The following is a 27,133-nucleotide window of genomic DNA, read 5'->3' as shown; positions in this document are numbered from 1 at the left end:
AAAAGTTATTTTTCAAAACGTGTTGGTTCATTGGAAAGAGGACCCTTTTATTATCACTTTGGGAAATTTTCATACTTATATTCCAAGAAATGGATTTTATACGGATTTTTAAAACTTAATCGCCGAAAATTGCAAAATTCGATAAATTTTCGATCATTTCAAAAATTTATTTCTCGAAAACTAAAAGTGATTTTTCAAAACGGCTTGTTGCATTAAAAAGAGGACACTTTAATTAATAATTGGTGATATTTTCACAAGGATCCTTCAAGAAATTAATTTTATAGCGCATTTTGAAAATTATCGATGAAAATTGCAACATCGAAAATTGTATCAAAACTTCAAATATTGTTTTCTCAAAAACTAAAGGTTATTTTTCAAAACGTGTTGGTTCATTGGAAAGAGCACACTTTTATGAACATTTTGCGAAATTTTCATACTCATATTCCAAAAAATCGATTTTATACGAATTATTAAAGTTTAATCGACGAAAATTGCAAAATTCGATAAAACTGTCGATTATTTCAAAAATTTATTTCTCAAGAACTAAAAGTGATTTTTCAAAACGGCTTTTTGCGTTAAAAAGAGGATACTTTAGTTAATAATTGGTGATATTTTCACAAGGATCCTTCAAAAAATTAATTTTATAACGAATTTTGAAAATTATCGATGAAAATTGCAACATTAAAAAGTTTTATCAAAACGTCAAATATTGTTTTCTCAAAAACTAAAAGTTATTTTTCAAAACGGGTTGGTTCATTGGAAATAGGACCCTTTTATTATCACTTTGGGAAATTTTCATACTTATATTCCAAGAAATGGATTTTATGCGGATTTTTAAAACTTAATCGCCGAAAATTGCAAAATTCGAAAAATTTTCGATCATTTCAAAAATTTATTTCTCGAGAACTAAAAGTGATTTTTCAAAACGGCTTTTTGCATTAAAAAGAGGACAACTTTAATTAATAATTGGTGATATTTCCACGAGGATCCGTCAAGAAATTAATTTTATAGCGAATTTTGAAAATTATCGATGAAAATTGCAACATCGAAAATTGTATCAAAACTTCAAATATTGTTTTCTCAAAAACTAAAAGTTATTTTTCAAAACGTGTTGGTTCATTAGAAAGAGCACACTTTTATGAACATTTTGCGAAATTTTCATACTCATATTCCAAAAAATCGATTTTATACGAATTATTAAAGTTTAATTGACGAAAATTACAAAATTCGAAAAAAATTTCGATCATTTCAAAAATTTATTTCTCGAGAATTAAAAGTGATTTTTCAAAACGGCTTTTTGCATTAAAAAGAGGATACTTTAATTAATAATTGGTGATATTTCCACGAGAATCCTTCAAGAAATTAATTTTATAGCGAATTTTGAAAATTATCGATGAAAATTGCAACATCGAAAATTTTATCAAAACTTCAAATATTGTTTTCTCAAAAACTAAAAGTTATTTTTCAAAACGTGTTAATTCATTGGAAAGAGGACCCTCTTATTAACACTTTGGAAAATTTTCATACTCATATTTCAAGAACTGGATTTTATACGAATTTTTAAAACTTAATGCGCAAAAATTGAAAAATTCGAAAAAATTGTCGATCATTTCAAAAATTTATTTCTCGAGAACTAAAAGTGATTTTTCAAAACGGCTTTTTGCATTAAAAAGAGGACACTTTAATTAATAATCGAAAGTGATAACAGCGACAATTCTGTTAGTAATGAATGTGATGATGAATTACAAGCGAAGAGAAGAAAACTAGACGAAACTGCAACTGACATACCTGATATAAATAAAGTTGTATTCAATGAAAAAAGTTCTATTGAGGTTGAACTTGATCATTATCTGCAGTGGCCAAATCCGGATATTTGATGACTATCCGGTATCCGGACGGATTTTAAAATTTGTTTGTTGCATTTTTTGTTAAAATTTTAATTGTAACTAATTAAAAGTGACACTCCTAAAAGATTTTAATATAGGCAAATATTCTAAGAAACGGGTTGAAAAGTTCCAACAAGATATAAGACTTTCAACGTCAATATGCAGTTGGGTATAATGAGAAGGCAAATTTAAAAATAGGAGATAATGTATAATCAATAAAACAAAATCTATAATAATAAAAGATGGAAATAAAAAAACAAAAAGCTTTATTTTAAATTTATTGTCGTTAAAAAACATAACTTTTTATTTATTGTTAAGTTAATAAAGAACTTTTTGTTAAGAATCTAATTAATGTTAAACAATAAAACTTTAAAAGTATAGGTCGTTTAACGTTTTATTTTTTTATGTATACCAACTACATAAACAAATCTATCACTTTACTTGTTTAACAGTACTTTATAATTTAAAAATATTTTTTTGTTGCTTTTTTTAGATAACTTTTCAAAGAATTCTGATTCATTTCCATCCAATAAACCTACCCGACGTAATTAAATTAATTAGTGTTTAAACTACGACTGGAATTTCTCTTGTATTTGCGTACCTTTCATAGATTATTAAAACTGCGTTGTTCTCGGTCGAAAATCTCGTGCTCAGAATAATTAACTAAGGGAAAAAAATCTGCACTCATTTAATTACTATCATTTCGGGAAATTCCCCAATTCAAATTAAAGTGTTTAATTAAATTATCCTCTACGCAAATTACACTTTTTCTTGTAAATGCACTTCTTAGAGTTTGAAATTCAATCACAATTTGTTTGCTTTAAGATATTGATTTCTGCATTTTGAGAAACGTCAATTATCGAATGATATCGAATTCAATAAGTGGCTCGGCAAGGTAAAACCTACGTTTGCTTAGCACTTCAGATACGAATCAATTCTGAAAATCGATATTGGTTTTTTATGGAAAGATTGGATCTTTCTGCGTCAATGTAGACCGACGCGGATATTCGAAAAAAGATTGTTTGCGTCAGAGAAAAACGTCCACCTTATAATCTATTGACGCAGAAATGTATTACATACTTTGTCTTGCATAACTTTAATTGAGTACCTTTTACACAATCTTTTCTTGTTCCAATTATTTCTTGATAATATATTTTCAAATAAATTCCTAATAGAAAAATAAAGTATTGAAATGCTTTTATAACCAATTCTTATTATAAAATCGTTAATTATTACATAATAATCTATAATAAATTAAATAAAATTAAATCTTTAAAAAAAGTTTTTTTACTCCCATCTATTGTCAACATTCATCATTATAAATATTTACAGATTTCTTTTCTTCTTTTTCGTACTTATTTGACAGTTTTAACAATTAACCTAAAATAATTATTTGCCATTCTATTTTCATTGTTATTGTGTAAATCAATTAAAATGGGATGTGATGGTGGAACTATTCCTCGTAGAGATGAATTAGTTAAAACCAAAAAGAAACCAGAAGCAGTAAATATAATAACCCAAAAAAAAATTCCTAACCTCAAAACAATAAAATTCTTTTTTATAGAGAGATAAAGACTCTGAACTTGCTTTCCGTTGGAGACACTGTTCAATAAGCCAACAAGTACTAGAAAAACCTATCGTTATGTGTGGATTGGGTCAATTATACAACAAAACATTTTTAATTGAAGCTTTAATCACCAAAAGTTCTTCCTACGAAAGTATTAAACACATTAAATCTTTAAAGGATGTTAAAGAATTAAATCTCACCTCTAATCCTGCATATAATGGTGGCGAAAGAAAAGAAGGTGAACCTACCAGTGATGATATAGCTCCATACATTTGTCCAGTTATAGGGCTTGAAATGGCTGGAAAATTCCGTTTTGTTGGTATTTGGTCTTGTGGTTGTGTATTTTCTGAACGCGCTTTGAAAGAAATTGATACTACTATATGTCACAAGGTAAAAATTAATTTCTTTTCATTAACATGATTCAACTTGGAAAATTTTTAGTGCCAAAAGTCTTTTACTCAACAAGATGTTGTGGTGTTAAATGGAAATGAAGAAGATTTAGCGTTGATGAGGTCTAGATTAAGTATTAGGCAGCAAAAAACCAAAAAAATTAAAGTCAAATCAACACAGCAGGAAGATACAATAAAAGAAGATGATACCAAAAAGGTAATTTTATAATAAAATAAAAATTAATTACTAATAATTATTTATTTTAAAACAGGTACAAGGGCAAAGTAAACTTAAAATGACTAGAGATACTCCTTCAACATCCACATCAACCACATTAAGTAGTTTACAAAAGCGACCAGGAGCTTTAGTAATCAATAAAGATACTCGAGTAAAAAAAATGAAACCAGATTATAGTGTGGCTAAAGATCCGAATGCATCAGATGTTTATAAATCATTGTTTACTTCTCATAAATCTGAACAAGAACAAAATAGAGCACATTGGGTGACATATAATCCTTTCTACAATTAACAGTAAATTTATTTTTAGTATTAATCATTTTTTATTGGCACTATTAATTTTTATTAGAATAGTATTTTTTTTAATAAACATTGTCGATGGATGAAATTGTTGCTTCGATTAATAATCCAAAGTCTAATTCGTTTAGACTTGCTTTAGCTGTTAGTAAATCCAAGAATGTGTCTAATGGAGACAATCTGTCGTGTGTTGGAAAAGCTGCAAAACCTAAAATTAATTTTCATTAATTATCAAGATATAGAATTAATAATTAAGGATGTAAAAAAATAATTATAATGGGATATACATTTACAATACATAAATAAATATAAATCACTATTTAGTATAACAAATACCATGCTTTAATTTTTTCTCATTACCCAATTGGTATTTGGTGGTCTTCTGAGAAGCACTCAATCGTACATTTTGACCCTCCACACCCGATAGAATATTTGTAGCATGTTCTCTGGCTCTTATCATTAAACTAACTGGATGATGCCATTGATTTAACAAACGTTTTGCTCGCATTCTTGGTAGAAATGATAATAATGATAATTTTCTTTTTATATTTTCTGTGGTGTCATCCATGTCTTAAAAAAAATGGTTAAACATGACATTTTTGTATATAAGTATAAAATTAAATAACTAAAAGTTGATTCCCATATCCTCAACAAAGAGAATACAAAATTTATCTTATGAAAATGCGAAGAATATTGGTTGTAATTATGGAACTCACTGATTTTGAAGACAAAGAGTTATTAATAATGCATTATATGCTCAGATATGCTTGGAATAACAACAAAAGCTAGAACTAAACACGTTCGTGTTTACTCGTTTTGAAAGACGAACTGTTAAATCCGTTAAGTTGGGTAAAAAATGGAAAAAGTAAAAACTTTTTGTGAGAAACAACAAAATACTTAATTTATTTCAATAAATAGACATGTTTCGAAACAAATGTTTCATCTTCAATACTTCAAAATGATGGAAACATCTTTTTTTAAATAGGTCTGATCTTAAAAACAAAATACATCTAAAAAATTTTTTTACAAAAACAAAGGAAATCCTTAAATTTCTTGGAAATTAACTTATCTAATAATAATATAATTTTGATAAGTTAATTCCCAAAAAATTAATTAAGTATTTTGTTGTTTCTCACAAAAAGTTTTTACTTTTCCATTTTTTATTTAACTCCTGAGAAATATGGAGAATTTCATCCCTTTTTTAGTTGGGCCTAATGTTAGTTCTAGTGATAGTATTAGGTCTAGTTTTTGTTGTTATTCAGTGCCAGATTGTTGCATATTTTCAATGAAATAAAACTAGAACTAACACTAGACCTAGAACTAGAAAGATCCGTTTCGTCTTCAGTCTTTCAATGAAATAAAACCTAGAACTATAAAACTAGGTATAGTGTTAGTTCTAGTTTTACACTTGCACTGTCACTGGAACTAACACTAGACCTAGAACTAGAATCATTCGGGTTTAGCCGTCTTTAGAGACGTGCGGCTAAATCCAAATGATTCTAGTTCTAGGTATAGTGTTAGTTCTACATAATAACAGTGCTAGTGTAAAACTAGAACTAACACTAGACCTAGAACTAGAAACATTCAGGTTTACTCGTCTTAAAAGGCGCATGGCTAAACCTGAATGTTTCTAGATCTAGGTCTAGTGTTAGTTCCAGTGACAATGCAAGTGTAAAACTAGAACTAACAGTATACCTAGAACTAGAAACATTTGGATTTAGCCGCACGTCTCTAAAGACTGCTAAACCCGAATGATTCTAGTTCCAGATATAGTGTTAGTTCTACGTAGTAACAGTGCTAATGCAAAACTAGAACTAACACTAGACCGAGAACTAGAAACATTCGGATTTAGCCGCACGTCTCTCAAGACGGCTAAACCCGAATGATTCTAGTTCTAGGTCTTGTGTTGGTTCTAGTGATAGTGCTAGTATAAAACTAGAACTAACACTAGAACTAGAAACATTCGGATTTAGCCGCACGTCTCTCAAGACGGCTAAACCCGAATGATTCTAGTTCTAGGTCTTGTGTTGGTTCTAGTGATAGTGCTAGTATAAAACTAGAACTAACACTAGAACTAGAAACATTCGGATTTAGCCGCACGTCTCTCAAGACGGCTAAACCCGAATGATTCTAGTTCTAGGTCTTGTGTTGGTTCTAGTGATAGTGCTAGTATAAAACTAGAACTAACACTAGAACTAGAAACATTCGGATTTAGCCGCACGTCTCTCAAGACGGCTAAACCCGAATGATTCTAGTTCTAGGTCTTGTGTTGGTTCTAGTGATAGTGCTAGTGTAAAACTAGAACTAACACTAGAACTAGAAACATTCGGATTTAGCCGCACGTCTCTCAAGACGACTAAACCCGAATGATTCTAGTTCTAGGTCTTGTGTTGGTTCTAGTGATAGTGCTAGTGTAAAACTAGAACTAACACTAGACCTAGAACTAGAAACATTCAGGTTTACTCGTCTTGAAAGGCGCATGGCTAAACCTGAATGTTTCTAGTTCTAGGTCTAGTGTTACTTCCAGTGGCAGTGCAAGTGTAAAACTAGAACTAACAGTATACCTAAAACTAGAAACATTTGGATTTAGCCGCACGTCTCTAAAGACGGCTAAACCCGAATGATTCTAGTTCCAGGTATAGTGTTAGTTTTACGTAGTAACAATGCTAGTGCAAAACTAGAACTAACACTAGACCGGGAACTAGAAACATTCGGATTTAGCCGCACGTCTCTCAAGACGGCTAAACCCGAATGATTCTAGTTCTAGGTCTTGTGTTGGTTCTAGTAATAGTACTAGTGTAAAACTAGAACTAACACTAGAACTAGAAACATTTGGATTTAGCCGCATGTCTCTAAAGACGGCTAAACCCGAATGATTCTAGTTCTAGGTCTTGTGTTGGTTCTAGTGATAGTGCTAGTGTAAAACTAGAACTAACACTAGAACTAGAAAGATTCAGGTTTACTCGTCTGAAAGGCGCATGGTTAAACCTGCATGTTTCTAGTTCTAGGTCTAGTGTTACTTCCAGTGGCAGTGCAAGTGTAAAACTAGAACTAACAGTATACCTAGAACTAGAAACATTTGGATTTAGCCGCACGTCTCTAAAGACGGCTAAACCCGAATGATTCTAGTTCCAGGTATAGTGTTAGTTTTACGTAGTAACAATGCTAGTGCAAAACTAGAACTAACACTAGACCGGGAACTAGAAACATTCGGATTTAGCCGCACGTCTCTCAAGACGGCTAAACCCAAATGATTCTAGTTCTAGGTCTTGTGTTGGTTCTAGTGATAGTGCTAGTGTAAAACTAGAACTAACACTAGAACTAGAAACATTCGGATTTAGCCGCACGTCTCTCAAGACGGCTAAACCCGAATGATTCTAGTTCTAGGTCTTGTGTTGGTTCTAGTGATAGTGCTAGTGTAAAACTAGAACTAACACTAGACCTAGAACTAGAAACATTCAGGTTTACTCGTCTTGAAAGGCGCATGGCTAAATCTGAATGTTTCTAGTTCTAGGTCTAGTGTTACTTCCAGTGGCAGTGCAAGTGTAAAACTAGAACTAACAGTATACCTAGAACTAGAAACATTTGGATTTAGCCGCACGTCTCTAAAGACGGCTAAACCCGAATGATTCTAGTTCCAGGTATAGTGTTAGTTTTACGTAGTAACAATGCTAGTGCAAAACTAGAACTAACACTAGACCGGGAACTAGAAACATTCGGATTTAGCCGTACGTCTCTCAAGACGGCTAAACCCGAATGATTCTAGTTCTAGGTCTTGTGTTGGTTCTAGTAATAGTGCTAGTGTAAAACTAGAACTAACACTAGACCTAGAACTAGAAACATTCAGGTTTAGCCATGCGCCTTTCAAGACGAGTAAACCCAAATGTTTCTAGTTCTAGGTCTAGCGTTAGTTCTGCTTTCAATTCACTACAAATATATAACAACCCAATACTGAATGACAACTAAAAGTCTTTAGAGACATGCGGCTAAATCCAAATGTTTCTAGTTCTAGGTCTAGTGTTAGTTCTAGTTTTAGTTGTTATTCAGTGTTGGGTTGCTATATATTTGTATTGAACTGAAAGCATAACGCACGCTAAACCTAGAAGTAGAAATATTCTTCAGCGTCTGAAGACGCACGGCTAAACCCAAATATTTCTAGGTCTAGTGTTAGTTCTAGTTTTAGTTGTTATTCAGTGTTTGGTTGTTATATATTTGTATTGAACTGAAAATAAAACTAACTAGGAACATTCGGGTTTACACGTCTTTAAAGACGCATTGCTAAATCCGAATGTTTCTAATTCTAGGTCTAGTGTTAATTCCACTTTTATCTTAATGAAAATATACAGCAACCTGGCGCTACTTGGATATACAAGAAACTACTTTTTAAATTAATTTCATTACCAGTCATAATAATTTTCATAACATCAATTTGCAATTCAAAAACATGTCTTTGTACATATTGTAAGAAAATGTCATATTCTAGTGTTCTGTAACCCAGAAATGTAAAAAACGATGTAAATCCCAAAGGTAGTGGAAAAGCAATCGATTCAATAGCCAAACAATATTGTTCTAGAGTTGTAAAAAGAATAAAACGTAATTCTTCCGGAAGTTGATCACTAAAAAATTTTTAAACAACTTTTAAATTATTTATTATTTTAGTTAAATTTCTCACATAAATAAAAATCCTTTTTCTTCGGTACATAAAGCTTTAACGCATGCTTTACATAAAATTTGACAAAGATTTCGAGATTGTTCGAGTTGAGCACCAACATATCTTGTAGCTACTGCGTGAACATGCATTGGAGTTTGTGATTGCCATTGGAACCGGCTTATTTTATTATCCGTTGATTGTTTAAGTAAATGCATACTTAATTCGCGCAAATTCTACAAAAAGAAAATTAATATTCTACAAAAAAATCCTTAAAACCGCATTACAACTGAAATAATATGTTCTTGTTTACTTGCTGTACAACTTTCAACTTCATAAAATGGTAAAGAACCCACAGGATTTTTTATTGAAGCTATATCTTTAGGTAAATTGGTTAAGTTGCTTGAAGGAATCGGCGACATTGGTGTTGTTGATCTAGATAAAGCTTCAGGCTAAAAATAACTTTTCAACATATACCTTCTTTTATAATTCAACCTTACTTGATAACAAACTAAAGATACAAGTAACTTTTCAGCAACTTGAGCAGGCCGAAACTTTTGTTTTGATTTGGCATTTTTCAATAGTCTTTCCCACAATTTAACCCAAATATCAACTCTATAAGGAACGACTCTTTGCTGCGGCGATAGCAACATCATTGAAGCGTTCCATAGAGCATCTTGAGAGATACAAACTCTAACTTTTTCGTTAACTTCAACCTCCACATCGCAACCAGTCGCTTGAGTTGTAACCGGAAGTAACTCAATTAATTGGTTGGCATCACTTGGTAAAGTACGACAAACGGAGGCGTAACAATTACCAATTAAAAATTCTTTAAAAATTTGCGGTGTTCCTACAATAATTTGTTGTTCGATATAAAACTGTACCAATTCGACGACCGCTTCAGCTTCGTTTCGGTGAACTATTAAATAATGCAAAATTGATAAACGATTTTCCAGGGAATTTATTGATTTAAAAGTATCGACTAGTTCTTTTGTGGGTAGGTGAAAATCGATTATGTCTAAAGTTGGCACGTTCAATGCAAAATTAGAATCACCTAAACCTCTTATTGTGGTCAAGGAGATTTTATTTAAATCCATACTCGGAGTGTTGTTATCGTTTAAAACTATGTGGCAACATGGTTCGTGAAGAAATCCAATGTCTAAAAGATGTATACAAAGACTTGGAATTGATACTAACATGTGATCACCTTAAAAAATTAAACAAATTCATTAGTATTGGTAAATTAATGTTGTAGTAATTATTAACCATAAAACATAAATAAAGGTCTTATGCATTTAGCTTGTTTCCAAGGAATTCCTGGTATAACACAATGAATTATACATCCGTGGTGAAGAACTGTTACTGAATAAGCAAAATTAACCGGACATTCATCTTCATCTTCAAGTTTATAAGAAGATTTAACAGGCTGAAAAAAAACAGAAGTTAAATACCTAGGGGTAATACTAAGCAGTATATTAAACTGGAACTCCCATATAGACAAGGTGAGGAAAAAGCCTATGCCTCACTGGTTTGGTAGCCAAAAACAAATCATAAGACAGCACAACAACAGCTGGCACAAATCCAGGGGTTAGCATGTCTTAATATAACGGGTGCAATGAAATCTTGTCCGACGGCTGCACTTGAAGCCCTACTCGGTCTCACACCACTTCATTTATATATACAACAGGTGGCAACTTTCACTGAAAACAAGCTGTTCACTTAAGCTGATGCAGAGTAACCTCAGAGGACACCTCGAAATTCTCAAGGACCCATGTCTAAATCACTTGATTGAAATTAAAACGGATAATGAGGTCATATTTAGAAGCAGGGATGATTGGCCTTAACTAAAAAGAGGAGCCCTTGCTTGCTACAGGGATGCTTCAAAGACAGTTGGATCCGGAGTAGACATGGGGTATAGCAAATACTTCAAGCAAAAGTATTTGCTATAAATTTCTGCACTGGTTCGTTCTGCACCGTCCTAAGGCAATTCAGGCCTACACGTGTGTCTCCGCACTGACCAGAGAGTGTACCAGCAACCTAAGAAAACTCGCCAGGGGGAATGTTGTTACTCTATGTAGGTTCCAGGTCACAAAGACATTGAGGGCAATGAAAATGCGGACAAGCTGGTCAAAGAGGCAGCGAAAACGCCTTTTATTGGACCCCAATCCGGATGTGGACTACAAAAAAACCACCTAACACAAGTAATCAACAGTTGGGAAGCCTCAAAGGTAGCCTTACGCTGGAAAGAACTTCCAAAGAGGAATTTAAGGACGTTCTCAGATTTTCTGAGCAGCCATGCGCCCCTAAAATACCACCTCTTCCACATTGGACAAGCTGAGGATCAAACTTGTCGACTTTGCAACGACGAGTCAAAACCGGCTGAACATATACTGTGTAATTGCGTCACCAGAGGCTGCCTAAGACACAAAATTTTCGGTAAAGCTCTTTTGACACCTACCGACATAAAATAACAAGACCTTTGAGCAATACTAAGGACCTAAATTTGCTCTAAACTTAGGTTACAATGGATCTCATCCATAAATCTCTATATAAAGCTCTCTACTTTTACCTGGTATAAATAATGATGACAAACACAGACTCCTCCATCCGGATCTGTTAAAACAATTAAATCCAATGAACAATTATGAATACGCAAAGGAACGGTGTCATCTTCATACAAATTACAAGTTGTTTCAGCAAATGATAAATGTGGTAAATTTAACGGTATATTCAACTTAAAAAAAGAAATGAATTAAAAAAAGTTAAATCTAAGAATTAACTTCTTACAACTGATTCGTATGGTAAATCATCATGGAATTGCATCCCAGATAAAGTTGGTGATGTATTACTATTTTGACTACAAACATGAAAATCTGAATCTTCCCCATCAACAAAACTTCTTATAGGTTTTCTATGATGAATGTAATAAAGCGTTTGATGAACGGCGTCCCATTGGGCCCATAAAAAAATTTTAACCATCGTCTCAACATGAAATTTATCTGGATTTAATACCATTTTGATGATTTCGTTTGTTAAAGTATACTGCATTATACATTCTTCATGAATAAAAACTAATAACTTTTCCGTGGGATTCTCATTTAGAATCGATCTTTTGTAATATAAAAATTGTATCATAACTTGCTTGGTTCTTTCGATTTTTAAATCGCAGCTTGGTTCTTCGCAGTTTTCCCCGATTTTAACCAAAAATGGACGATAAACAACCTCGTCGTCTTCTTTGGTAGTTTTTATTACATACCCTAATAGTGTATGATCGGTGTTTATGGTTGCTTGAATAACATTTTCGATTTTGGGTAAAGAAAAGATTTTTTTGAACACATTTTCTGCGCATTTATATGTTCCTATGTGAGTTGATGGGGGTAAATTTTCACCTTTCTCAACCCAACTAAAAAGAATTACACTGTCCTTTTCTTGTCCTAATAATCTCCATTCGTTTATTTCATGTTCTGTTAATAAATAATAAATAAGTTTAAATTTAGCGGGTTTATTATAGTTCTGTTTATTATGGTAGATGGCGCTTACAAAAATCAATAAATCTATTTTTCTAAATTTCTTAATTAAATTAATTTTAGAGCACCTTATTATTATTACAAACAAAAAATGAGCTTAATAGTTAATGTAGGAGCATAAATATTTAATGATTTGCTTTTATATCGTTAATTTAAACGTAATCGATGTCAAAACGTTATCTTAATAAAACGAGATTATCGAGTTCAAAACACAAATGAACCTTAAAAATATACCTTTAATGCCTTCGTTTATCACAAGCGGGTATAATTTCCCCACTATATTATCCACAATCACCATTTTTTGTTATTCTTTTACAAATAAGACGAGTTTTAGTTCGTCTCTCTCTCAATCTAACCAGCTCATTTAGATACAGTGAACATTTAGTGCAGCATCCACGAAATGATACACTTTAAACTGATAATGATAAAATACATTAAAAAGTGTTTTTGCATTGCGTGGATTTAATGCAAGTTTTAAATTTTGTCTTATCATTTCAAGGATATTATTTTTACACTAAAACTAATTTAGTTTTGTAGTTGATTTATTAAACATTATAATAACATTGCTTAACTACGCTATAAATAGAGCAAATTCGAATCTGGTTTGATACATAAAAGAGATGTATTTAAAACCCAAGAATTGCATAATTTTTAAAGCTAGCACAAAAATAGATGTTCCCAATAAACCCAGGTATATTTAAAGCCTCAAGTAACAATAAATTGTTAAGAAATAAATCGATTAAAGCAAAATAATTAAAGTATTATTAATTTTTTTGATATTATTGTGTATTTCCCGCAATTTTTTTTAAATTCAAAAAGACAACATGAAGTTAGTTTTTAATTTCGATTATTTGTTGTGGAAAACCGTCGTGAATATAGATACGATAGATAGTCTGAAACACAATGGGAAAATTGATGTAATGCCCGTCTGCTTTGTTATGGCCTCCGAATGGTCCGCAAAACACAAAACGCAAAATCGCCGAAAAAGTCGAGAAAGAACGACGCGGACAACCAGGGTAGACATTTAATGTTCACGTCCTACACGGACACTACGTCAGTTCATAAACGAAACTTATGCATCGTCTCATTCCCGATTATATTCTTATTCAACGTACTTCGATCGCTCCTCTACCAAGTATTCGTCATACTACGTTTTATTTACTGCAGTTCATCCAATTATTTGGTCAAGTACAAGAAAGGCAACGAGGTCGCGATAAATCGACTTGAAAATGTTGAAGGTGAAGGTGTTATTGTAGCAGCAGAAGAAGATATGGCTCAAGCTCAACAAAGAAACTCTGGGCCTGGTCCTGGAGATCCTTTACTTGCTAAACAAAAACATCATCACCGGAGAGCTTTTGAGTATATTTCTAAAGCACTTAAAATTGATGAAGAAAATGAAGGTAATTTAAAAAATTTTATTTTTACAAAAAAGGTTATAGCAATGAATCATTTTAAATTTAATCTATTCATAGATTTTGTTTATCACAGGTGGGTTTCAAGTATGATACATGCTAGAAGTATTAGAAAGTGATTTATAAGAAAATTATTTAAATTTTATTCTTTTCAAGGTCAAAAAGATTTGGCAATTGAACTTTATCGGAAAGGAATCACAGAATTGGAACTTGGAATTGCTGTTCAATGTTGGGGTGGACGTGGAGAGGTATGGGAAAGAGCACAACGTCTACACGAAAAAATGAAAAGTAATCTTGCCATGGCAAAAGATAGGTTACAATTTTTAGGTAATTCATTTTAATCCTTTCCAATATATGGTCCACCATAGAAAATGCATGATTTTGAAATAATTATTATCAGCAACAAGAAGGATGAATTATGATTTAAATCAATATTATTATAACTGCACAAAACAATATACAGGGAGCTCATTTGCAATTGATTAAGCCAAATATGCCTTATACAAAGTTGAATAGTTTAGGAATTATTTTAATTTTTTTGGTTTTTGTACATTTTCAGTATATTCTCCTACAAATTTTGGAATTTAGAGTTTAATAATAGTTTCTTTGGCATCATATTGACTTATCTGGATAGGCTACAGTTTAATATTTTAATATTTTAAATATTTCGATTGTTTAAAAATAATAAATAATTTTAATAATACATTTAGCTTACAAATTATGTTAAAAACTTCTCTGTTTTGAAGCCTTTCAAATGAGATATTAAGCAGGGTGAATGTCTTTCCAATTAGCTAATAATAAGATAAGCGAATGTATAATTTTGACAACTAACTCAAAGTTAAAAAAATTCAAAATCTATTACACCTACTATTTATTTTAGTAAATAGAAACTAAAAACGTTAATTCCTGATTACAATAAATCCTGAAGTTGACATTCAATTCATTAATAGCTATCAATCATTGACTAAACAAATAATTTATAGGATAACAATTGGAGTATACAATTTGTATAGCTAAAAAGTTAGCCAAAAGGTTAATAATATATAACCTTCATTGAAAAAACCATAAAAATTAAGCAATTTTATGTATCACATTAACATCAACAAAAACAAGTAACCAAAGTTAAGTAACGCATTGTCTAATTCTGTCTAAAAAGAATTCATAACTACAAGTCCACTTCAAAACCTGTACAAGCTCTTTTCCTGTTATCTTACTTGTAATTAACGTGTTTAAAACATGCTCGTTTTGGATTTTTTCTATTAATTCATCTTTAGAGTTGACTTGTGTTGCATACACTCTTCCTTTCATGTGGCCCCACACATAAAAATCAATGGGCGTCAAATCAGGACTCGTTGCAGGCCATGAAATTGCTCCTCCACTTCAAATCCAATGATTAAGAAACGTTTCATTATTGAATTTCGAACATTTTTGGAATGGTGTGCAGGGCACTCATCATGCTAGAAAACCATATTACATCTAAGTACGAAGGATTTTACGGCCGGTGTTAATTAAACTAAAACTAGACCTAGAAACTTTCGGGTTAAGCCGTGCGTTTTTTGAAAAAATGTTTGACGTTTTGGATGCCATGTTGCAACCTTCTTCAGAAACAAGTTCGAAGTGACGAATTCGGTTAAAATTTGACAATAAATACATTAGGTAATTAATAACTAATTAGAGTCTAATTGCCAACTAAGTTATTTTTATCAATTCCGGGTGGAGAAGGTTTGTTGAGTTCACTAGCATCTTCCATGTGCTGACTTTCCAACCATCTTCTCTATTCATGTTATTCCCATGTCGATGAATCTCTATCGCATCTCTCGTCAATCTTTGGAAGTAATGTCAGTTTCTTGCTAGCACTTTGGTTTTGTCGAACTCTATGATGTGTCCTCCTTTGTGGTAATGCTTTGCGATTGCAGATTGTTGGATCTTCCTTAGTCGAACGTCCCTCTCGTGTTTCTTGATGCGGCACTCGAGTTACGTCCAGTTTGTCCAACGTAATATTTTCAACGTAATATTATCCCTTTAATGGGGTTAGTTTGTCTTTGGCTGTCGGAAGAGCGTTTTGTATTTTGCTGACCGTACCGTATCGTACCACGATATCATTCTTCAGACGCTTCGCAATTCGCTCCATCACACCTGAAACATAAGGAAGGCACATAAAACCGGCTGATGCCGTACTTACCGAGTCATCCTTCTGTTTGCGTGGTTTGGTGGCTCGGATATCTCTCATCGTATCCGTTCTTTTGCAGCACATCTTCTAGGAATTTTTCTTCTTTTCTTAGGTTCTCTTTATCGCATATCTTCTCTGCTCGCTGGAATAAGGCTTTAATTACGGACTTCTTCTGTTGTGGGTGGTGGTGGGATGAAGCCTGCAGCTACCTATTCGTATGCGTCTTCTTTCGATATACTCCCAGTTCCATGCCCCCATATGTCTTCCTAGTGACTAACACATCGAGGAATGGCAACTGTTTTGCAGTTTCTGTTTCCATGGTAAATTTAATCATGGGGTGCTGTGAATTGAGGTAGTCTAGATATTCCTGGAGTTGCTCTTTTCCATGTTGCCAGATCACGAAAGTGTCATCGACGTAACGGAGCCATAGCTTCGGTTTCCAAGGACTCTTCTTTAACGCTTCCTCTTCAAACATCTCCATGTAAACATTGGCTATCACAGGAGACAGAGGTGATCCCATGGCTGCCCCTTCGCGTTGCTCGTGAATTCCCCCTTCCAGCTGAAATATGTCGACGATAGGCAGTACTCCAGCTTACCAGCATATCCTGAGAGTCTAACTTCATACTCCTAATTGATTCTACAAAATGTGTGGAATCTCTGACATCTGACTCTGTTTTACCTGTAAAATTAGACAGAATCTTGGAAAGTTGTTTTGCTAGCTGATAGGTGGGAGAATTTATGGCACTGATAGTAGGGCGTAGTAGGACGTCTGGTTTATGGATTTTGGGTAATCCATATATCCTTGGTGGTACTGGAGCCTGTACGAATAAGCTATATAAGCATATTTCTAACGATATAGTAGAAACCACGAGAGCTGGCGGTGACAGATCGCTTAAAAATGGTATGTATCAAGATATGGACGTACGACTTAGATTATTTCACCACATACATTTAAATGTAGGTTATGTTAGTAATGGAGGTTATATGTTAAACATTGTCAAAGATATTATTTAATCATTTTCCTTTCAAAGAAAACATTTTCGGCTTGTGAAAACACTAACAGATTCATGACAACGCTCACAAGACGTTTCGATTTGAGGTTATAATTATAGAGTGACATCCCTTAGAAGAACAGACGTACTTTTTCGACGTGGCCATTTGAATTATACAGCAGACATATTAAACTAATGCTATCTCTTTCCAACACACATTACTCTCTAGCGGTTTGTGAATTTTAATTTATTACGTATGGCATTTGTAAGAGCGGAAAATGATGATTTACTGCCAGCTCTCTTGGCGTCTACTATACATGGTTTTTCTTAAGCAGGTCTATTAAATTGTTGTAAAAATTCATTTTATGGTGTGTTAGTTAAACGATTCGATAAAAAATAAGGACCACCTCAAAATTTTCTTTGATTGTTTATTTCCCTCGTTAGATGCGAATTTTCGTCAGTACAATAATGTAAATTATGAAGATTTGTTATACTTTTTCTATTAAACGTGTATTTATCTGTCCACAAAATTCTTTTCAAGAAATATCCATCTTCAATTTCAGCATTTAAAAGGAAACTACAAAATTGAATCCTTCATTATAGATTGCCTTCTTCAAGTGCTTGGACAGGAGTATAGTGGTATGGATGGTTGCCCATTTGTCGAAGAGTTGACCATATTTTTTAAATTACCAGTCTTTCGACGAGCTGCTACCGCGTTTCCATCACGGAAACCATAAATGTATAATATTGCAGCATATTCAACACTTGTAAACGATGACATTTTACGCAAAAATTAAATTCAAACAAAAAAAAGTACTAATAAAAGACGAAATGTGTTGCTACCACTGGCTAAATGTAAAACATTTATATAATTGATGGTTTATAATTATTAACGAATTGAATTTCATTTATTGTGTTCATGAATTAACGTTTTTTAATTCCTATAAGTTAAAATAAATACTAGGCGTAATCAATTTTGAACTTTTTTAACTTTGGGAAAGTTGTCAATATTATGCACATGCCTATTCTTACCTTATTATTAGCTAATTGTAAAGACATTTAGCCTTGGTTAATACCTCATTTGAAAGGTTATAAAACAGAGAAATGTTTAACATAATTTGTACGCCAAATGTATTATTGAAATTTTGAAATAGACGCTCAAAAAATTTGTTTGTTTAAAAATTAACTTAAGTCACGAAACGTCTTTTCTAAATGTGTATTAGAGTGTAGCCTATCCATAGATGTTGCCAAAGAAACTATGATTAAACTCTAAATTCCAATATTTGTAGGAGTATAAAGTAAAAATGTATAAACATCAAAAAATTGAAAGAATTGCTAAACTATTAAACTTTGTATAAGTAAGGCATATTTGGCTTAAACAAGTGCAAATGAGCTATATTTCAATAAATACGTTTATGTCACCTTGTACTGGAATTTACAACACTATCCATCCTATTTGAAAAGGATATAACATTTCTTAATTAAAATTTTTATTAAGAAATTTAATTCAGAAAAAGTCCTTTTTAGACCTTACATGTGAATTCAAACAAAATATTTACTCAACTTGATGCTAATTTCAAATCTACGCATTTCATATGGCGAACCTTGTAGAAAATAAACATGTTTTTATTGTGTAAGTTGTTTCTGCACCACCATTATTTCTTATTTGTTAAAATTTCTATTATTAAAATATGTATTGTTTCCCCCCTTTGTTTTTATTGTTTCAAATTCTATTTTTTTGTAGAGAATATAAAGGCTGTGGAAACTCTGGCTGTGCACACGGAACCCAAACCCGAGCCACCCAAATACGTTAGTTGCAATAGTTTTATTCCTACCCTCAAAAATCCTCAATATCCAACGACAGGTATAATAAAATTTTCATGTTCTTCTATTCTTTTAGTTAAATTTGCGCTTTCACTTTTCGTATTTATTTGTTGCACTGCATGAACTTTTTTTTTGCAAATTTTTGCTTCAAATTTAAGCTAAAATAATTGTATTTTTGTAGCATCTGGAAAAAAATTAACTGTAGCCGCAAAACGTCCAGTAAATTCAACGTTATCGAAAAGCCAAACATTGCCAAGATCAATGGGTTCGCGTACAACCCCAGTCCAACCCGTTCGTCCTTTTAATAAACTTTCTTCAACACCACCAGCTATTAAAAAACAACTTTCAATGCCAGGCGGTAGTAATTCACCTGCAAGAAAAGCCATAACATCAGGTAATAACACATAATAGTATATTAAAAAACTAGTTTCGTAAGACACGCTTGAAATGCACGAAGTAAGTTGAAAAACGAGTGGCGAAGCCACGAGTTTTTTAATGAATGAGTGCTTTAAGTCTTATGAAACGTGTTTTTTATGCTATTTTTTCTAATTCGCGTTTTTATCCTTTTTTTTTTTCAAAAATAAAATAAATTTTGACAATATAGGGAAATAGGTATGTAGCAGTTGGTAACACTTGAAAATAGAAATTTGAATTGACAATTAGAAACTGTCAAAACACAAAATATATTCACCTGACAAAAATGTTTCATGTACACCTCCCCAAAATAAGAGAAATTGCTCAGAGTTCAATGTCCTCATCATTGTGGACCTTGTATTCGATGCTAAGAACGTGTTTAAACATCCATAGACAAAAATTGTCACATTGACAACTAGAAAAATTAATGACAATGTCACCAACTTGAACTGGTTCCATAAAATGTTACTAAAATCTCATTACAGCATCGGATGCTGTAAGGACTTTCATTACAGCACCCGTTAGAGTGCTGAATTACAAAAAATGTTTTAAAAACATCCTTAATTTTTTTTTGTTTTTAATTAGGTGCTAAAACAACGGGAGCTCGTAAATCCCCAGTTAATTTAAGAGGTGTTGACGCAAAATTAGCACAATGTATCTTAGACGAGATTGTAGAAGGTGGTCAAGCAATTCAATGGGATGATATTGTCGGTCAAGATACAGCAAAACAAGCTTTACAAGAAATGGTTATTTTGCCATCGTTACGTCCTGAATTATTTACGGGTCTTCGATCGCCCGCGCGAGGTTTATTACTTTTCGGACCACCCGGAAACGGAAAAACATTATTAGCTCGCGCCGTAGCGACTGAATGTCAAGCGACATTCTTTTCGATAAGCGCTGCGAGTTTAACATCAAAATACCTCGGCGAAGGCGAAAAATTAGTTAGGGCGCTTTTCGTCATCGCCAGGGAACTCCAACCATCGATAATTTTCATCGACGAAGTGGATTCGTTACTTTCCGAACGGTCCACAAACGAACACGAAGCAAGTCGACGATTAAAAACGGAGTTTTTGGTTGAATTTGATGGGTTACCAAGTAATCCGGAAAATGAGAAAGTTATCGTCATGGCAGCTACAAATCGACCTCAAGAATTAGATGAAGCTGCTTTGAGAAGATTTCCAAAGAGGGTTTATGTTATGTTACCCGATTTGGACACGAGAATTCAACTTTTAAAAAAATTACTTGCCAAACAGGGATGTTCTTTTAGTTCTAATGAACTGAAAAGGCTTGCGACGCTTACTGAAGGTTATTCGGGAAGTGATCTTACTGCTCTTGCTAAAGATGCTGCACTTGGACCAATAAGAGGTATATTATTTTTTAAAATTGTTTTTGTGTCAATTTTAATCCTCTTTTTAATTCCAATTCCTCTTCTAATAAACAATTACCTCATTTTTTTTTGTTTGATCGAAATTATTTTGGTGTTGGAGTTAGGGATGCAAACGATACATCGATTTTTCGAAAACATCGATGTTTTAATAGCGATGTTGAAGTCCATAAAACATCGATACATCGTTCATTATGAACGATATTTTATCTTCGATGTTTGATAAAATAATCGACCATTATTTCCATATTTGTATAAAAGAGCAATGAAATAAAGAGCAACTCCAGTGTCTAACGAACGATTATTCACAGAAGTTGGCGCAACAATTAATCAGGAAAGGAATCGCTTATTAGGCGCCAGGTTGTCAAAGTTAAGGTTTTTGAATTCTATACTTAAAAATAAATTTAAATAACATTATCTATGTATTTTATCATATTATAATAAATGGACCGCGTTATACATCACTTGACTAAGCGACATTTTATCGTTTTTAGAGATTTTCATGCTGTTACCAGACATTAAGGACAGTAAAGGTGTAACATCTTAGAAAAAATACAGAATACCGAGAGAAATAAATTACTATTTGTTTTAAAGGATAAAGCTAAGCGCCAATTCTGCGTATGGTGGGAATAAGTACATAAGTCAAAATCAGTCACTTCACAATTTGAATCAATCTCACCTAAATCAGGATCTGTCGACACAGTTGAGCCAGATGAAGGCAAGCCTCTGTAAAAATTATGAAATACAGGGGGAATAAACTGTAGTAGGGACAACAGATCCCCCTTCTTTTCTTTGGATATCGGCAATAAGGTGTTTCTAATTTGTAGGACGTTGCCGCCATCATCTAGCCATTTTGCGGATATTTTCTGCCGCAAGAAGGACACCTCTTGGTATGGTTCATAATCGTCTAACCTGGTTTTGAATTGGATGATACCAAACTGTTTGCTGTACTTTAAACAGCGTACCGGTTGCTATTTAAAATTGTTTTGTGCAACATCTTTTTTTCTTTTAACTAGGGGACCTTTCAATATATGTGAGAATTCTAAAAAGTCCTCCTGCGTCATCTCAATAACGGAAAATCTAGGACCGCACGATCGGACCAGCTGATACTAATCATGGGGGTGGCTTATCAATGTACTACTTTTTTTTTTCCTCTCAATCACAGCATGATCGCCATCCACTTCCATATGAGAGTGCCCGGGCAACATGAATTTATGTTTTATTGTAGAAATGTGTGGACACTTTTGCAAAACTAAGGTTAACATTGCCGCTACGTAGGCGTTTTTGTTCTGTCCTCCGCACATGTCCGAATATAGTATAACTTTTTTAATACCAGCAGGTAGATTTTGAAGATGTTTAAAAATACATGAAGCGATTTCATTGGCTCCACGAGCCGCAGTAGCCTCATGCCACATGTAGCACAATGCTTGATTACTTTCATTATCGTGAATTGTCAAATTGTACGTCCAAAGCTGGCGTTTGTAAAACGCGATGGCATTCTATAAGAATGGTGTAGGCAGGCATTGTTGTAAATCAATCGTCAAACATCGGATACTTAGATTTTCATTTGCTAGTTGTTTATCTCTTGCTTTTTGTTTGTATGTTTCATCTGCAACGAATAAATGGTACTCTCGTTCAATAATAAGTTTACGCTTTGCGTCATCATTAAAATTTGTAGCAAGATCCAATTTGAGCTTAAATTTATCACATTCATCACAGGTATCTAATTTTCTTGGTTTAATGGCTAATTTCAAAGCGTGAAATGTTTCACTGTAATAGCGATGTGACACATCATGTGGATATTTTTCTCGGTAAAGGTCGTACATAATTTTTATTGTGAAGTGGGATGGTAAATATTTTTTGTCATTTTGTCGTCTCGTATAATGGCTTTCATGGGTGGGAAATGACAATAAATGTGTACGAACATTATCCATTGTTTGTTTGGAAAATTTGGATGGAGGAGATTTACGTCCCCTCCCATCATTATCAATAAATCCACATACTGAACAACTTTTCTTACGACAAACTAAATTAACAAAATTGTCTGTTTCGCCAAACGTATTAAGAAAACAAACTTTGCATGTTTGTATTCGTGTACCATCTATGTCTAAGAAATATTTGTTGGTTTTTAATTTATATTTTTGACGATTAGGGTCTTCTGTTCGAGGTCTATTGACGGCTTTATCAACAATATCTACCAATGATCCGATGTATGCCGCTCTTTTATCGTAGGAATTTAATTTCCAGTATTCCTTAAAAAGAACAAGTCTTTTTTCTTCAGAAATTTTAACTCGGCATTTTCGTCTGCATCGTGGTAAAGGCAACATAGTTCTTTCGTTTGATGTCGTGAAGTGTTTCTATTCAGTGATTGACAGTTCGTTTCTTTGAGTGTTAGAATTCAAAATACATCAAATTAATGTAGAAAATTTGGTTTTTAAAGTTTTTATAAATCTTATTCTTTTGCAAATGTTTGACAGCGAGAAATAAATAGTGGTAATAAACAATAATAGTAATAAATAGTAGTAATAATAGTCGTGGAGTATGTGATTACAAACTAGGTAAATAAAAGTACGATTTAATTAATTACTTTGCTTGAATGTGGCGTTTAACCATAAATAACTATTATATACTTCAATGAAACTTTTTTTTAATTCCTAAAAATATCTCAAAATATCGCATTTTTGTATTAATCAACTTCAAGTATATCAAGTCCTGCGTTGTTATTCGCTACAAAGGTTTAGCGCATAGTCACTCAAGTCTGACTTATGTTACTTTTCCCTGTAAATACGGAGTGTAAAACCACATAAGTCTGACTTATGTTATTATACCCACCGCATATTGTCGCACTTCAACTAATGTGTATATTCACATTCATATTTAACCCCTCTACGCTTCGTTATTGACTTATATGATTTTATACAGTGGTGCATTTTCGGTTACAAAGGCTGAATTTGACTTAATACCAAAATGCGATATTTTGACTTATGTGCTTATTCCCACCATACGCAGAATTACGCTATACGATTTCAAGTCCGATTTGCATCAAGAAATTCTACAATAGAAAAAATAGATGAACCTACAATTTCGAGTCAGTGTCGTTTTCTAGATGTTAGTATAAAATTGAAAGTTTGTCTTTTATTTTATATAGAATTTAAGTCTAACAAGTTTCGGCCCTTAGCCATCTTCAGAAACTCCACAAATAGATTAACATCTCTCATCTTATCCATTTTACAAACGACAGCGGAAGGTAGCGCTAATTAGCATAAGATATCACTGATGCACATTTTTATTGCACTAAAACTAGAACTAACACTAGACCGAATATTTCTAGTTCTAGTTTTACACTAGCACTATCACTAGAACTAACACAAGATCTAGAACTAGAATCATTCGGGTTTAACCGTCTTGAGAGACGTGGAACTAAATCCGAATGTTTCTAGTTTACTGCCTAATGTTAGTGGTTCTAGTGGCAGTGGTAGGTAGCGCTAGTTAGCATAAGATATTACTATGTTGTATATTTTTATTGAACTAAAACTAGAAACATTCGGGTTTAGTCGTAAAAAAAACTTTCAGTTGTCAATGTTAACTTTAATTTTATTATTACCTTTAAAGTGAGTACAAACTTGCCACATTTATCTCAAAAAACCAAAAAATTCGAACTTTCAACTTTTAATTTTGACATAATTGTCAACTTCATAAAAAATCCTTTAAAATGAGTCCAAACTCGACATATTTAACTTTAATATTAATGGAAATGTAATCACTTCCGGTTTGATACGTCAATTTTGACATATTTGTTATCTTCATTAATAAACCTTTAAAATGAGTCCAAAGATGACGCAATTATCTCAAAAAATAAAAAAGTTAGAATAAAAATCATTAAACCCGAAGTTAGCAACAATGAAGATAGCAATTTAATTTTGAAATATTAATACCAACCTTAATTTTTGATTTTTTTTGTTATATTTTTGTTTTTGTGCCAAATATTAAGACATTTTATAATAATTAAACGTATCATGTTTGGACTCATTTTAAATGATTTTTCACGACGAATACAAATATGTCAAAATTGACGTTGACATTCTTAACCGGAAGTTGACCATAACTTTATTAATATTGAAGATAAATAAGTCGTGTTTGAACTCATTTTAAAGGATTTTTAATGAAGATTACAAATATGTCAAAATTGAGGTTGACATTTTAAACCTGAAGTTAGTTATCATATAATAGAAGTTTTATAACTGAAGTTAATCTAGTGTTAGTCACTTTTCCGCACATTCCTTTTATTTTTAACGTGTTTTTGAATATATTAAGAATATGCCAAAATGACATTGACATTTCAAACCGGAAATTGCTTATATCTCGAGTAATATTGGAATTAAACGTATTATGGACTCATTTTAAAGGATTTTTCACGACGATTACAAATATGTCAAAATTAACGTTGACATTCTTAACCGGAAGTTGATCATAACTTTATTAATATTGAAGATAAATATGTCGTTTTTGAACTCATTTTAGAGGATTTTTAATGAAGATTACATATTTGTCAACTTTATAAAAAATCCTTCATTATTGCTAATAATGAAGATAGCAATTTAATTTTTAAATATTAATACCAACCTTAATTTTTTATTTTTTTTTATTATACTTTTGTTTTTGTGACAAATATTAAGACATTTTATAAAAATTATGAATATGTCAAACTGACATTGACATTTCCAAGCGGAAGTTGCTTATATCTCGATTAATATTGGAATTAAATATAACATGTTTGGATTCATTTTAAAGATTTTTTCACGACGATTACAAATATGTCAAAATTGACATTCTTAACCGGAAGTTGACCATAACTTCATTAATATTGAAGATAAGTATGTCGTGTTTGCACTCATTTTAAAGGATTTTTAGTGAACATTACAAACATGTCAAAAGTGAGGTTGACATTTTAAAGCTGAAGTTAATTATCATGTAATAGAAGTTTTATAACTGAAGTTAGTCTAGTGTTAGTCACTTTTCCGCACTTTCTTTACATTTTTAACGTGTTTTTTTGAGTCATTTCACAATGATTAAAAAAACTCGTCGATTTTTAAACCACATGATGATTCTTGAATTTTTCTTTCGTTAAAAAAGAGCGTCCTTAAATTTTAATCTGTAAACTTGTAACACTTCGTCCTTAGTTTCGTTTTACAACTTTTTAAACTTTAATTTTGTAAATTAGTAACTAATAATCTGATTTCGACATTGATATGTGATCTTTTTTAACAAAACAACAAGAAATATTAAGAAACTTGTTTGTAAAATGGATAAGATGAGAGATGTTAATCTATTTGCAGAGTCTCTGAAGATGGTCAAGGGCCGAAACTGGTTAGACTTAGATTCTATATTAAATAAAAACCAGTTTAAAAGTACAAAATCAAACTCTAGATTATTTTTTTCAAAAATTTTTACACAAATCGTCATCAATTAGTCAAGTGATGCAGAACGCGGTTCAAATATTATTGATTATTATGATAATTCTTATAATAAAAATTCGATGTTTTTATGAGCGATGTTGCATCCCTAGTTGGAGTAGTGATATGACTAGATTTCCTAATCATTTTTGTGTCCCTCATCACATTTTCATTCTTTATGGCCCATTTTGTATAAATCTATAAATAGTTCGTTTAGATTTGAATTTATGGGGCTTATTTTTTTATTATAGAGCTTCAACCCGAACAAGTAAAACATATGGATCCAGGAGCTGTTCGTGGTATAACATTAAACGATTTTTTGGATTCATTAAAAAGGATACGTCGTAGCGTTTCCCCTCAAAGTTTGGTCGGGTACGAAAAATGGTCGCTACAATACGGAGATGTGTCCATATAATAATAAGATTTAAGAAGTTGTTCTTGAAGCAAATTTTTTGTTTTTAAACATTCCTATAAGTGATAGACTGGAACTTTTTTTACTTTCCGCGTTTCCAAAATAGACGCTTCTTTTCTTGTTATTAGGTTTTTCCCAGTTAAATTAACGAGTTTGTTATGTTTAATGCGTATTAGAATCACAGTTAATTGTTGGTTGTTTTTTATTTTCAATTTAATTTTAGCTTAAATGTTCGCGTAGCGCAAATAGTATTAATAATGGACTTATACGGTTAGAAAAGAATTGAATGATGCAATACTCTAGTGTTTTATGTTTTATTTCTATTTTTTAAACGTATTAGAGTGTGTGTTGAATTTTTGAACATTTTATGTTTACAACGTTTGTGATTTAATTTTCTTCTCACATATTTATTAACGTAAATTATTGCTATTACCGACGTTATTCGTTAGTATTTTTTTGTAATGTGATGTAACAACCGTATTTTAATACACTACAAAATTTGATTTCATATTTAACAAGC

At 32.3% G+C, this 27,133-nt stretch overlaps 3 protein-coding genes across 5 annotated transcripts; 2 read left to right on the top strand and 1 right to left on the bottom strand.

Moving 5' to 3' along the window:
- Positions 1-3,237: 3,237 nt before the first annotated feature.
- On the top strand, positions 3,238-4,710 carry LOC111421036 (replication termination factor 2). The gene is made up of 4 exons (XM_023054146.2): positions 3,238-3,389; positions 3,451-3,843; positions 3,895-4,059; positions 4,115-4,710. The coding sequence occupies exons 1-4, from the start codon at positions 3,321-3,323 to the stop codon at positions 4,370-4,372; spliced, it is 885 nt and encodes a 294-aa protein (XP_022909914.2). The 5' UTR covers positions 3,238-3,320; the 3' UTR covers positions 4,373-4,710.
- On the bottom strand, positions 4,083-12,999 carry LOC111421035 (protein pigeon). Of its 2 annotated transcripts, none has more exons than XM_071197806.1 (10): positions 12,787-12,999; positions 11,813-12,489; positions 11,595-11,759; positions 10,292-10,451; positions 9,526-10,232; positions 9,313-9,477; positions 9,050-9,261; positions 8,779-8,993; positions 4,714-4,947; positions 4,083-4,585 (listed from the first exon to the last, which is right to left on the bottom strand). In XM_071197806.1, exons 1-10 carry the CDS (start codon positions 12,848-12,850, stop codon positions 4,443-4,445), a joined length of 2,742 nt encoding a protein of 913 aa, XP_071053907.1. In that variant the 5' UTR covers positions 12,851-12,999; the 3' UTR covers positions 4,083-4,442. The 2 variants fall into 2 exon arrangements, with proteins under 2 accessions (XP_071053907.1, XP_022909913.1); XM_023054145.2 differs by having other exon boundaries at positions 4,738-4,947; positions 12,787-12,997.
- Positions 13,000-13,418: 419 nt separating this feature from the next.
- On the top strand, positions 13,419-27,123 carry LOC111421030 (spastin). Of its 2 annotated transcripts, XM_023054139.2 has the most exons (6): positions 13,419-13,952; positions 14,121-14,291; positions 18,871-18,990; positions 19,132-19,344; positions 19,950-20,729; positions 26,453-27,123. In XM_023054139.2, exons 1-6 carry the CDS (start codon positions 13,502-13,504, stop codon positions 26,614-26,616), a joined length of 1,899 nt encoding a protein of 632 aa, XP_022909907.1. In that variant the 5' UTR covers positions 13,419-13,501; the 3' UTR covers positions 26,617-27,123. The 2 variants fall into 2 exon arrangements, with proteins under 2 accessions (XP_022909907.1, XP_022909908.1); XM_023054140.2 differs by lacking the exon at positions 18,871-18,990.
- Positions 27,124-27,133: the final 10 nt, after the last annotated feature.

This window comes from Onthophagus taurus, chromosome 7 (genome assembly GCF_036711975.1).
Source record: "Onthophagus taurus isolate NC chromosome 7, IU_Otau_3.0, whole genome shotgun sequence".
Taxonomy (NCBI): Eukaryota; Metazoa; Arthropoda; class Insecta; order Coleoptera; family Scarabaeidae; genus Onthophagus; species Onthophagus taurus.
Note: the sequence above shows the minus strand (reverse complement) of the source record. Positions and strands in the feature narration are given on the sequence as shown.